Raw genomic sequence first — 12532 nt, forward strand, 5'->3', positions numbered from 1 at the left:
CAGCACCAGGCTCACAAAGGCAGAGGCTTGCTGACAAAACAGCCCAAAAATGAGCAGTAACAAATGAAATCAAAAGCTTAAATCCACATTTCTTGCCCTGGGGAGCAGCTGGGGCCTGGCACTGCCCTGCCCTTTGCTCCGAGCCAGCAGCCAGCAGGCCGAGGATGCACATGTTCACACTGGGCTGAATTTACCCACGGCTCCTGGGCTGGAGTGCTCCAGGCCCTCTGCTCCAGCATGGTTACACAACCCCGGTTATGAAGAAAATTCAATTACAGATGTTATTTGCAAGCCCAAGTGCACCAGTGCACGTTGGAGGAATGCAAGCTGCAATGGGCACAGGTTCCTGGCTGGCCCAGAGTGAGCGGATCACCCCTGGGGGGACTTGCTGCTCTTCAAGCAGAGGAATTCCCAGGACATGAAAAGAAAAGTCAAGGAGGTTTCATAGAGTAAAATATCTTAGTATTTATTGTGTCTCAGGACAAAAGAATTCTACTCAATACATAAAATGAGTTGAAGCAGCATATAATACTGACAATCAAGTCACAGCTGAATCGGTGCAAGGACACCTACCAAGGTAAAGGCACCAGGAGCTACATCACCAAACCTCGCTACAGCTTACAAAGAACCACTACAGCCTGTACTTAAAGAAGTACAACTATAAAAAAGTATATAAAACCCAGGGGAGGGATGAGACAGCTTGGCAACAACCTTGCTGAGCCAAGGCTTCAGGCAGGCAGGACTGCGTTTTAACAGCCCTATCTCAAGAACAACCGTGTCTGGAGAGCGAGAGGACATCAAGGGGCTGCCAGAGGGAAGGGGAAGCATCTCTTTCCCAATGGAGGCACTGAAGATGAGCACTGGGACACCCAAGAGGCCACCAGCACGGTCTGTTCAGCACAGTGGGGCACTTGGGGAAAGGGCCAGGGGCCGCAGCACCCAGAGGAGCGCCCTGGCTGCAGCCACCACAGCTACACCAATTATCCCAGGCAGTGGCACAGCAGAGTAGTGTCAGGACAAGTCCCTGAGTGCACCAGGACAGCTGCTGCACTCCTTTCTATGAGCTATTTGAGAAGAAGATCAGTCAGTTCAAAGCAAGATTTCACGATGCGGCATCCAGAGGAAAACTGGAGGTGGAGGCCTCCTCCCCAGCCATTCCCTGAAACGCACACAGCAGAGTTAACAGACAGGATGGGTTTATACACAGGGTAAAATGACACAGCAGACATGGCCTTGCAGGTACCCTCCAATCCCACACCCCCCACACATGGTACCCCCACCCCAGGGGTGACCAGCAGCAGCCAGGGGGGCAGAGGCAGCCCACCAAGCTTACAGACATACCGAGCCACAGGCACAGAGCACTGAGGGCCAGCTACACCATCTCATACTGATTGTTTGTGATGTACCGGGACAGGCAGCAGGAGAGAATGATGCCGATCAACTGAAAAAAAGAAAAAACAAACCCCACATGTCAGAGGTAGCCACACCAGGGAGAGGTGTTTTCAGGAGAAAACCTGACAAATTGATCCAGGGCTTTAGGAAATCCAAGGATGGACAGTGGGGTTTACAGACCACAGCAAGGGCTGCTGCACCCTGCTTCAGAATCACCGAAAGTGGCTGCTGCACCAGATCTGTCAGGCACCAACTAAACAAGCTCCTCACAAGGGATGCTCCAGGTCCCATCCTGTTACATTTTGCTTCATGAAGCATGTACTGTTTTACGGTAATTGCAGAGATTACACAGATATCAGGAGTGTCACAGCCAATTACACAGCCACCGGAGAGTGGCAGCACCTCTCCCTGTTGCAAGGACAGTGGGGAAGCAAGGCTGCTGTTCTCACATCAGGAAGGTACTGTTATCACAACATGCTCTGCTATCACAACATAGCCTCCCAGCACCTGTGCAGACTGCAGGGCCAGATCCTCCCTGACTGACCTCCACAAGCAAAGTTAGAGGCACATCAGCACAACGTGTCCCTGTCAGATGCATGACTCAGCCAAGCTTGCTGAAGAGGCAATAAAAGCTAGGAGCTGGTTACAGTTCCCAAGCCTGCCATCAGCTGAGATAATGTTGCAGCTGGGAGTGTGTGTCCAGTTCACCATTCCCGTATCAGCCACATCTCAGTAGCCCAGAGCGAGACCAGCCCAGCCGAGGAGAGGAGCGGGGCGAGCAGCCGGGCACAGCAGAGCGGCTCCGGCTCTCCCGAAGCACTCAGTAGCCTGAGCTGCAGCCAAGGGCTGTGAGCTCCCACCTCTCCCCCAGTTCAGTCCATCCCTCACGGGAAGCACACAGTGACGAGCTCATTACAGCTGAACATCCTGGCGGGGTTCCTGCTCCCCAGGCCGGCGCAGGCAGCCCGTGGTCCCAGCGCCTTGGCACTCACACCACGGCCTGTGCGTGCCGGGTCAAGGGGAGGCAGAATGTGAGCCCCTCCAAAGCCAAGGCCAGCAGGAGGCCAGCTGCACATCCCACATCCCGAGACAGCCCTCGGCACCTCGGGAAAGCCCAGCGCAGCGTCAGTGCCCGGCGTGGCTGAGCTGGGGGCAGGGGCCTCCCGTTTCCTGCCGGGGCTGGGGCTGCCGAGCACGCTGCTGCTGCGGCTCCTGCAGGAAGCGTCCTGCAGGATAAACTGAAGGAGACACTGGGGAGCGGGAGGGAGAGGACGCAATGGCAGGGGAGGGTAGCCCGTGGGGCGGTCGCCCACCAGCACAGGTGGTGCCCCACGGGCACTCACAGGGACCCCACCACACAGAAGCGATGCCAAAACACCTTCCTGATAACAGTGGTGGGTGGGCAGGAAAAGGAAGGGCGCAAATTTGATCCCTGCCAACAGCAGGCGCAGAGAGTTTGTCCATCTCCGTTTGTTTTTCCTTGAAGTCGGTTGTTTCAGAGAGGAACTCTTTCCAAATAAACCTGGGCTCAAGGAAATAGAGCTGTGGCTTCAGCCCTGGGTGTAAGAGACTGGGCCCTGCACAGCAGGCAGATTAAACCCAAGGGGAATCCACACAGTAGCTGCTCCTCCCTGGCTGAAACCAACCGTGCCTTTTGTAAACACCAGACTTTGCACCAGAATTAAATACCTCTGGAGACATGCTAGCGTCACTCTGCACTCCTCCCAAGCCAGACAAGGGAGATTTACCTGGAAACACGCGATGCCAAAGGAGATTCCGGCCACAACGCTCATTTTGGACTCCATTGTTGATGTTACCAGGAAAAAACAACCCTGCAGAGGGGGCAAAATAAGCACCTGGAGTACTCCTCCCCCAGGAGTACAAACCAGCTCCTCCCCAAAGCACCAGCAGCTCCAGGGGAAGATGCTCCTGTGCAGGCAGCAGGGGGGTCCTGGCTGCCCCCCTCCCACCAGACCTCAGCAGAGCCATTTCCCTATCAGGGCTGCCCCAGCCAGTCTCCCAGCCCAGATGCCTTATCAAGGGGAGCACTGCCCTTGGGCTGCTCCCAGCCTGAGCAAGGTGACTCATCAGAGGAACGCTCCTTGCATCATCACTCAGCCATCCCCGCTGATGAGGTCACACTCACCACCGGGTCAGGACTTTGCACCGATGGGAGATGTCAGCACTGCCGAAACAAACTTCACTGGAAACTACTTCCTTACTCACCTGCTCTTCAAAACACCATCCCCAAAGGCCAGTGCTTGGGTCTGGCTGGTCCCTGATCTCAAAGGAAGGAGTAGGGGAACCTCAGATAGAAGGGAGGACTCCATACCCTTACCCTACCTCCACTCCAGAGAGTCCCTGGGCCACTGAACATCTGCATCAATAGGGCAGTTCTCCTTTCAAGCCGGCCAGGGACAGACTAGCCCTTCTCTACACACCCGTCCCTGCCCTCCCCATCTCCAGAACTGGCAGGCGGATTTTTCTGAGCTTAACTTACATCCACAAACACTTTAAGCTTCGCCTTGTTTGGGTCTTTCAGATCTTCCTCCGAGCAGTCGTTCTGGTTCTTGCAACAGCTCCGGGGGATGCCCCTCTGGCTGAAGTATTCAGTCCTCTCCCAGTCAGAATAGTTCTGCACCCCGCAGCAGTGCAGCTGGAGTGGGAAGCACATTTGGGGAACCTGGTCACACCAGGGAACTGACCCCAATCCCACCATCACTGCCATGGCTCCCCTACCCTTGCCCATCTCACCCAGCATCTGCCAAATTCCAAAGCCTGTGACTGGGATGCCAATGTCCCAGAGGTCCAAGGGAACACCCTGGGCCAAGGGGAGCATTCCCACCTGCTGGCAGCCAGACGCCAGCCTGGGGCTCTCACCGTTCTCTGGATGGTGTCGACGGCCTCGCTGTGCCGGTCCGCGGTCACGTTGTAATCCTCCAAGGCCAGGTTCAGGTTACTCTCAAAGTTTGTCTTTATCTGTAAGAGAGAGGTCTCAGCAGCGGTGCCGTCCCCTCCTGCCCCGCAGGACCCGCGTCCCCGCGTTAGTCACCGCTCGGTGATGGCAGGAATGACTCCGGCCACGGCCAGCAGACATTTCCCAGCCACCAGGCAATTAGAGGCTGTATTAAAGGGCAGGCTGGCTGCACTGTGGCAGCAGGGATGCTGCCTGTAATAACACGGACCTGCGCCGTGCCAGCTCCCTCCCAAGCAGGCTGCTCCGCAGCACAGGAACCCTCCGAGGAGCTTTAATTACTGAAATTATTGCAGAAGATAGACCAAAGCCAGAAATTACAGTCCAGGGCTACTCTGCCTGCTCTGATGGAGGGACAGCGTGCTGTGCTGGGCTGACCCTGCACCCAGGCTTGTCCTTCTGGGTCCTTACAGGGACCAAGCTGCTCCTTGTGCTGGTTTATCCCCACTTTCACTAAACTAAGCACCGCTCCCAAGCAGCACCTCCGTCCCTCCAGTGACATCTGCAACTGCCCTTGGGTTAAAAGCAGCCTCAAACTCACTCTGCAGCACTGGGAGGCGGCAGTGGCCACCCAGACTCACCTCGTGCCTGAAGACGAACCCCACGATGGCGGCCACCAGGACGATGAGGAAGATGAGGGACAGGAGCATTGCATACTGCGGGCAGAAAGGGTGGGATGGGAGGCGGTGGATGGGATGGGGTAGGACAGGACGGGACAGGGTAGGGTTGGGATGAGATCAGACAGGAGTAGGATGGGATGTTTCGGGATGGGTCGGGATGGGTCGGGATGGATCAGGAGAGGATGGGGCTCCATCCCACCCTGTCCCAGGCCACCCACCAGCTTGAGCATCCAGGTGCTGCCGCGGCAGGTGGCAAAGCAGCCGAAGGTGCCCAGGAGGACAACGACGGTGCCAGCGCCCACCAGGACGAACGGGACATTGGTGGCTTTCTCGTCCAACAGGGAGAAGTAGACGGCCAGGCTCACCCTGCCCCAGATGCCCACGGCCAGCAGCACAATGCCCGACACCTGGTGGGGAGAGGGGAAAGCCGCAGTGGCTCGCGACTGTCGCGACAGAGCGGCGCGGCCGCGACTTGCCGGGGGGTAGGGTGGGCGCTTACCCAGAAGACGAAGGTGTAGGTGAGCAGGACGCTCTTGAGGCAGGTGATGACCGGCTTCGTCTGCAGCCGCCGCGACGGGGACGCCATGGCCGACACGGGGCGACTGCGGGGCCAGGACGGGCCGGGGCGGGGCGGGGCGGGGCCAGGACGGGCCGGGCGGGGCCAGGACGGGCCGGGGCGGGGCGGGGCGGGGCCAGGACGGGGCCAGAACGGGGCCAGAACGGGCCGGGCCGGGCGGGGCCAGGACGGGCCGGGCGGGGCCAGGACGGGCCGGGCGGGGCCTCGGGAACGCGCCCCCGACACGCCTCCGGCCCCGCCTCCCGCCGGACGTGCCCGAGTGCTCACGGAAAGGGCCGAGCGCGCCAGCAGGCGCGGTGCTACTCCCCCCTCCTCCCACAGGGGGCGCCCTGTCCAATGACACCCCCCGTCCCGGGACACCCCTGTCCTGGGACACCCCCCGTCCTGGGACACCCCTGTCCAGTGACACCCCCTGTCCCGGGACACCCCCTGTCCAATGACACCCCCCGTCCTGGGACACCCCCTTGTTCGGTGTCACCTCCTGTCCGGTGTCGCCCCCTGCTTGTCCTCTGTCACCTCCTGTCCGGTATCATCTGCTGCCTGGCCGGTGCCACCCCGTGCCTTTCCCTACTACCCCCTGTCCGGTGCCACTCCGTGCCTAGCCCGTGTCATTCCCTCTCCAGTGACACCCACTGCCTCCCCTGTGCCACCTCCTGCTTCTCCCATGCCACCTCCTACCTGCTTGGTGCCACCCGCTGCCACCTCCCGTCTGCCCCGTGCTACCCTGTGCCACCCCTTGCCCGACCCATGCCATCATTCCCTGCCTCCCCGGTGCCACCCCCCGCCTGTCCCGTGCCACCTCCTGCCCGGTGCCAGCCAGTCCCTGCTCTGCTGATGCAGCCCTAGCGTGCCCCACCCCCTGTCCAGGTGTCCAGCGGGACAGCCACCCCGCGCCCCAGCACACGGCATTACCGCCATGCTAACGAGCGCCGGGCTTCCTGCCCTCCGCGGGGCGAGCCCTCCCGGGCATGTGTCCGGGCTGCGGGGGCTGTGGGCTCCCCACAATCGGCAGCAGCAGCCCCACACGGGGCCTCCCGCCTGCCCTGCCCTGCCCAGGACAGCGGGTTATTAATTAGCGCGCTCACCAGCCTGGCCGCTACATAATTAGCCCATTGAGACAGCAGCACATCCTCCTCTGCACACCCCACGCGAGCGCTCCTACCTGTCCGTGCCAGGCTCATGGCCCGCTTTTCCTTGCCCACGCGGTCCCGTGCCCTCGAGCCCAAATCCCGGGTGGCTCCAGCTCCTGCCGTGCCTCCCGCCCGACCCCAACACCGCGGGCTGCGGGGCAGCGGGTCCTGACAAAGGCACTGCGGTGCCTCTGCCTCGCGGGGGCTGAACTTCAGCCGGGAAACAGACCCCAGCTGCAAGCGCTTGCCCCGGGAGCGGTTCCGGAGCCTTCCCGTCTGCAGCGGGGTCTCTCCCTCCCTCCTGGCGAGAGGTGGGAAAGGGGACCTGGCTCCTGCGGTTTTGTGCTCGTCCCTGCAGGCCCCCGTTCCCGGAGCCCGTCAGGGCTGGCACAGGCTCGGTTTGGCTCTCTCCTGTGTCTAAACAGGCTTCTGGCTCTTCTGCTTGCAGAAGAAAACCTCTTACAACCTTTTAAAGCCCCGGAGAAGCAGGAGGCGCGTTGGAAAACGGGCGATCCTGGGATTTATTATTTTTTACAATCTCATCATTTTGGGCCTGACTCACGGCTTTTGAATGTTTGGGATGGGCAGCTAAGGGGGAAAGTAAGTTTGCTCAGCACAAGCAGAGCAGCCAGGCAGGAGGGACAGACATCTGTGCAGTGACAAGGCGACAGAGGGGGCCGTCATCCTGCCTCCAGCTCGTCTCCATCCTCGCCAGGGCTCACGGCCGCTCCCGGACTCCGCACGACAGGCGGGCTGCCCACCCCGGTTCCCCAGGATGGCGCAGGAGGCAGCCCCCATCCTGCTGGTTGTCCTTGCCAGGCTGGTGTCATCCACGTGGCATGAAGGTGAGTGCCGGGCTGTGCGGGCACAGCGGGGCTCCTGGGGTGGCAGCCTGTGCGGCTCTGCTCCTGCTGAGGGCTCGTGCTGGGAAGGGACGGAGGGTGCCGGGGTGCAGCGGTGCCAGGAGAGCATCAGTGACGGAGGGCATGGGGTGCTGTGCGGGCGAGCTGTGGGTGCAGGGAGGAATGGAGGGGATGCTGGGATACTCATTCAGGGAGGAGTAGAAAACCAGCCTCTCTTCCTCACACCCCCGCCTGCGGGAGCGCAGTTTCCCGCTGACTCTCTGCTCCCACGGGGGCCATCGGCCGGCAGATGTTTGCTGGATGGAGCACACAGTCCCAACCCAGCCACGGCTGGACCACCACGTCACAAGCCTTGTTTGAGGGGGTTTCCACCTTCCCTGGCCATGCTGCCAGCACGCCTGGCTGGGGATGCTCCTGCCCGGTGCAGCCGGGGCTGAGCTGGCCCCAGGTGAGAAGGAAAAGGCAGCGCTTGCAGTAGAAGGAAACATCACCATCAAATGGCGCATCTACCTGCGGGGACACAGTGCACTCCGTCCCCAGGACCCCGGGGGGAGTCTTGGCAGCCCCCCCGGAAAACACCTTTGCTCAGCCGGTCACGGACACATCCCCACTGCCGCCCCCATGGGTACCATCCCTGCTCCTCTGCTCCCCGAGGCATCCATGGCAGCGTGTGAAAACAGCAGCAGGACAAACGCTTTGTGAAAACGAGTGCGAAGCTCCATAGTAAAGTTCATGTTGGAAAGATTCGTAATGGAGTTTCCTACCCGTGACGGCGGGGCTTCTGCTCGGGTTGGCCCTGGCGGATATCCCCTTCCCAAAACCCAGAGCAGAGACAAGGGGAGATTGGGTGCAGCCACGGCGGGGCTGCCGCTGTGCCTGGGGTCCCTTCCCGGGCCGAGCATCCCCGCCACGGCGGAGGGGAGCGCGGCGGGCTGGGCTGGCGGCGAGGAGAGGGCAGCGCTGGCGGGGGCCAGCGGAAACGCGGCGGAAACGTGAGCTCAGTGCTGGGGAATGCCGCGGCCGGCCGAGGCGCCGAGGGGCCGCGGGCAAGGACGTCAGCCCTCTCCCCCTGCACGGGTCCCTCCCCGCCGGCGAGTACCTTGCCCATGAAGGCACGGTGCGCGCCCGGGGGCGGCCCGCAAGGATGGCGCAGGGCTGTCCTCGCCCCGTCCGTGGGGCCCCTCTGCGCAGCACGGGTGGCGTGGGGCCAGCGTCTCCGGCCAAGCCCCTTCAGCAGCTTCATCCTTCCCTGGAGCACGGGCAAGAGGCTGCATCCCCACCAGCCCCGGCCGGGCAGCGTGCTCACCATCCCTTGCCTTGGTGAGGGGATGGGCAGGAAAGGGCAGCTTTCTTCCTTCCCTTGGGATGCCCCGTGGCAGTGATGGTGCCATGGGAGCGGGTGGAAGGACTTCCCGGCAGCACGAAGCTGGGGGTCGGTGCCAGCCCACTCCGCGCCAGCACCCGTTTCCTGCCACAACCACGGCTGCTCCTGCCGCTGTTTAGTCTGCGGCTGGTGCCAGGGCACACCATGTCGCTCGGGACTGGGCTCGCGGTCTGCCCGGCTTAACCCTTGACAGCAGTCCCAAGGACAGGGTCTGCCCAGGGCTGGGGTTGCTTGTCGGGAGTTGCGGGACGTTTTGCAGCCACGAGCTACCCCGCAGCCTGCTCGTCTCTTCCCTCCTCCCCAGGGTCTGGCTACTACCTGGAGAGTCACACCAACGAGGTGTACGCAGAAGAACCCCCCCCTGAGCCTGCCCTGGACTACCGTAGAGGTAACAGCACCCAACCCATCCTTTGGGTCCTCATGGGGAAACCGAGGCACGGCAGGTTCCTCTGTCACCTCCCTGCTCTCCCGCAGTGCCCCAGTGGTGTGCCACGCTCAACATCCACCGCGGAGAGGCCACTTGTTACTCGCCCCGGGGCAGCTCCTACCGCAGCAGCCTGGGGACACGCTGCGAGCTGAGCTGCACCCGCGGGTACCGGCTGGTGGGTCCCAGTGCTGTCCAGTGCCTGCCCAGCCGCCACTGGTCCGGGATGGCGTACTGCCGACGTGAGTGTCCCCGGCCCTTGCCTTGCCAGCATCCCCACAGGCCCCCACCGCGGCCAGTCCGGGGTGCTCTGCCCACTCGCATGGCCGGCAGCCGCTTCCCTCCCCTCTTTGCTCTCTCTATCCCAGAAATCCGGTGCCACGTGCTGCCAGCGGTGCTGCGGGGCTCCTACGTGTGCTCAGCAGGCGTGCAGATGGATTCCCGCTGTGACTACACCTGCCTGCCCGGCTACCAGCTGGAGGGTGACCGGAGTCGCGTCTGCATGGAGGATGGGCACTGGAGCGGGAGCGAGCCAATCTGTGTAGGTAAATTCTCACCCCACGCTGCTGGGGCACGCAGGGGCTGATTGCTCATTCCTGGGGTGTCTGCAGGTGTCACCTCACATCCAACCCGGACATTCCCTGCACCTTCCTCCCTTGGGACCCCTGTCCCTGCTGCTCCCCGCAATGCCATTAGCCCTGAAGCACTGGCACCAGCCCGGGACTGGGGCAGTCAGCGCTGGCTTTACAGCAGGCCCAAATGGCTCCGAGGTGCCTGGGGTGGTTCAACACCGGGGCTGGTGCCTCGTTCTCATAGCTCAGCTAAGATATCCACAGGTTCCATGAGTACCTCTCCTCCCTCTGGGCAGATATGGAGCCTCCCAAGATCCGCTGTCCAGACTCCCGGCAGCGCATCGCAGAGCCAGGCAAACTGACTGCCACTGTCTACTGGGACCCTCCCCGCGTGAGGGACTCTGCTGACGGAGTCATCAAGAGGTGAGGGCAGAGGTGCTGCAGGCCCTGCCAGCGAGGGCTGGAGGCCGTGCCGGGTGCCCCTGCCCGGGGTGCTGATGGGGAAACCCGCCTGTTGGGTGCAGGGTGATGCTGCGGGGCCCGGAGCCCGGCTCCGAATTCCCTGAAGGAGAGCATGTGATCCGCTACACCGCCCACGACCAGGCTTACAACCGAGCCAGCTGCAAGTTCAGCATCCGTGTCCAAGGTGAGAGGGCTCCCTTGGGGCCGCTTGCTGCTCTCCCCAGCTCCAGGCTCCACACCCACTGCTGGGGCTGCGCTCCATCAGCCCCAGCCCTCAGCCAGCTTCCCTCCGTGCAGTGAGGCGCTGCCCTGTCCTGAAGCCTCCGCAGAACGGGTACATCTCCTGCACCTCCGACGGCAACAACTACGGTGCCACCTGCGAGTACCTGTGCGACGGGGGCTACGAGCGCCAGGGCACCTCCCTGCGGGTCTGCCAGTCCACCCAGCAGTGGACGGGCTCCCAGCCCCTTTGTGCGCGTAAGTGGTGCGGGCAGGGCAGGAGCTGCCCTTGCCGATGCCCTGCGCTTCGGGGGATGCTGCCTGATGGGTCAAAGGGGTGATGGGAGCCACGATGGCAACTCCCCCCACACTTGTTTCTTACCCCAGCCATGCAGATCAACACGGATGTGAACTCAGCCGCCAGCCTGCTGGATCAGTTCCATGAGAAACGCCGCCTCTTTGTCATCTCAGCCCCCGACCCCTCAAACCGCTACTACAAGATGCAGATCTCCATGCTGCAGGTGAGGAGACCTTCCTGCTGCCTGCCTCCCCACCTCCACATCCAGCAGCCCCTCACTGTCCCCCTCCCACACAGCAAGCTGCCTGCGGGCTGGACCTGCGCCACGTCACCACCGTCGAGCTGGTGGGGCAGCCCCCACACGAGGTGGGACGCATCCGGGAGCACCGCCTGTCCCTCGGCATCATCGAGGAGCTCAGGTAGGGAGACAGGGGGCTGTCCTGCAGAGCCAGGTGCCTGTTTGAGGGGACAGGGAATGCCTCTAGGAATGGCAAAGCATGAGGTTGCACTTGGGTTCATGAACAGCCCCTTTCTGCTGCACCAAAGGGGCTCGTGCAATGGGGGGACCCCCCTGCAAGTCTGAATGCAGTATCACCAGAGCTTCCCAGAGATCACAGCCCCGAGGAAAGGATGGGAGCCCCCACTCCTGGGGGATCTGAGCATGGTTGCAAGAGGTGGGCAGGCTCAGCCCTCAGTGCATGCCCCCAGCCCTGAGCAGCGACCCCCCCTTGCACCTGCAGGCGCTTCCTGCACCTCACGCGCTCCCACTTCAACGCGGTGCTGCTGGACAAGGCGGGCACCGACCGCGAGCGCTACATCTCCCCGGTGAGCCCCGACGAGCTCTTCGTGTTCATCGACACGTACCTGCTGAGCGAGCGCGAGGCGGCCCGGCGGGCACAGAGCGGGGATCCCTGCGAGTGAGCCAGCGCCAGGGAGAGCCCCCGCCACTGCCCTCAGGGGAGGGACACCTTCCTTTCTGCTTTTCTAGTCGCCCACTGTAGAGGAGGAGCAGGGTGCCAAGGACCCCGGGGAAGGGGAGCCCCTCTCTGGCTGTTCTGGCACAGAGAGGCGAGCAGGGACTGTGTGCCAGCAGCGTCCCACTGCCCAGCAGCCCGGAGCTGTTTCCAGCTGGGGGATGGTTCAGCCCAACCAGGACCATGGCAGGAGATGCTGGAGTGCCCCTGCTCAAATGCCAGGGCAGGGAGGAGACAGGGAGCCAGAGGGGCACGGGCAGGGCAGGGAGGGCAGGCCGGCCAGCAGTGTGACAGCCTCTAACACAGCAGCTTCAGCCTCCCCACAGCTCACCCTGTGCACAACCTGGACCTGATGCCTCCCACTCCAAAAGCCCTTATTAAAAGCAAATGGCCCCGTGCTCAGCAGAGCCCACAGCAGCCAGCCAGCGTGCAATCCACCCCAAAGGGTTTGGCATCTCCCCTGCCACTCACTCCCTCTCCCACCACCTACAGGGAACCCTTTCTGGGAACTGCTTTGGCAGTAGAATATTAACTAGAAATAAATAAATTTGTATAAAAGTCAGTGCTGGCACATATGTCACTGAGAGGCCTGGAAAACAAATGTTTTCCAGGACTCCCCAGGCTGACCCCACACAGTTCCACC

At 62.0% G+C, this 12532-nt stretch overlaps 2 protein-coding genes across 5 annotated transcripts; one reads left to right on the forward strand and one right to left on the reverse strand.

Annotated features, from left to right (window-relative positions):
- Positions 1-445: 445 nt before the first annotated feature.
- TSPAN6 (tetraspanin 6) lies at positions 446-5625 on the reverse strand. 2 transcript variants are annotated; one of them, XM_042029295.1, is made up of 8 exons: positions 5486-5624; positions 5205-5393; positions 4948-5022; positions 4273-4371; positions 3893-4048; positions 3141-3224; positions 1342-1441; positions 446-1159 (listed from the first exon to the last, which is right to left on the reverse strand). In XM_042029295.1, the coding sequence occupies exons 1-7, from the start codon at positions 5570-5572 to the stop codon at positions 1373-1375; spliced, it is 759 nt and encodes a 252-aa protein (XP_041885229.1). In that variant the 5' UTR covers positions 5573-5624; the 3' UTR covers positions 446-1159; positions 1342-1372. The 2 variants fall into 2 exon arrangements, with proteins under 2 accessions (XP_041885229.1, XP_041885230.1); XM_042029296.1 differs by lacking the exon at positions 4948-5022 and having other exon boundaries at positions 5486-5625.
- Positions 5626-6909: 1284 nt separating this feature from the next.
- SRPX2 (sushi repeat containing protein X-linked 2) lies at positions 6910-12451 on the forward strand. 3 transcript variants are annotated; one of them, XM_042029299.1, is made up of 11 exons: positions 6910-7293; positions 7409-7538; positions 9245-9328; positions 9415-9606; positions 9733-9909; positions 10233-10359; positions 10461-10582; positions 10696-10875; positions 11005-11138; positions 11213-11334; positions 11656-12451. In XM_042029299.1, the coding sequence occupies exons 2-11, from the start codon at positions 7469-7471 to the stop codon at positions 11834-11836; spliced, it is 1389 nt and encodes a 462-aa protein (XP_041885233.1). In that variant the 5' UTR covers positions 6910-7293; positions 7409-7468; the 3' UTR covers positions 11837-12451. The 3 variants fall into 3 exon arrangements, with proteins under 3 accessions (XP_041885233.1, XP_041885232.1, XP_041885231.1); XM_042029298.1 differs by having other exon boundaries at positions 6910-7538; XM_042029297.1 differs by lacking the exons at positions 6910-7293; positions 7409-7538 and adding an exon at positions 8583-8876.
- The last annotated feature ends 81 nt before the right edge of the window (positions 12452-12532 follow it).

The sequence above is a fragment of the Corvus kubaryi genome, unplaced genomic scaffold (genome assembly GCF_017639235.1).
Source record: "Corvus kubaryi isolate FWS band 111438036 unplaced genomic scaffold, C.kubaryi_AGA036_p1.0 37322, whole genome shotgun sequence".
NCBI classification, from domain to species: Eukaryota; Metazoa; Chordata; class Aves; order Passeriformes; family Corvidae; genus Corvus; species Corvus kubaryi.

Coding starts and splice junctions, on each gene's coding strand:
- SRPX2 (XM_042029297.1), top strand. CDS start 8,663: ATGAAGGCACGGTGCGCGCCCGGGGGCGGCCCGCAAGGATGGCGCAGG. Junction 9,910..10,232: donor GAGCGAGCCAATCTGTGTAG/GTAAATTCTCAC, acceptor CCCTCTGGGCAG/ATATGGAGCCTCCCAAGATC. Junction 10,876..11,004: donor CTCCCAGCCCCTTTGTGCGC/GTAAGTGGTGCG, acceptor TTCTTACCCCAG/CCATGCAGATCAACACGGAT.
- TSPAN6 (XM_042029295.1), bottom strand. CDS start 5,572: ATGGCGTCCCCGTCGCGGCGGCTGCAGACGAAGCCGGTCATCACCTGC. Junction 4,372..4,947: donor GGTTCGTCTTCAGGCACGAG/GTGAGTCTGGGT, acceptor TCTCTCTTACAG/ATAAAGACAAACTTTGAGAG. Junction 4,049..4,272: donor TCGACACCATCCAGAGAACG/GTGAGAGCCCCA, acceptor TTCCCACTCCAG/CTGCACTGCTGCGGGGTGCA.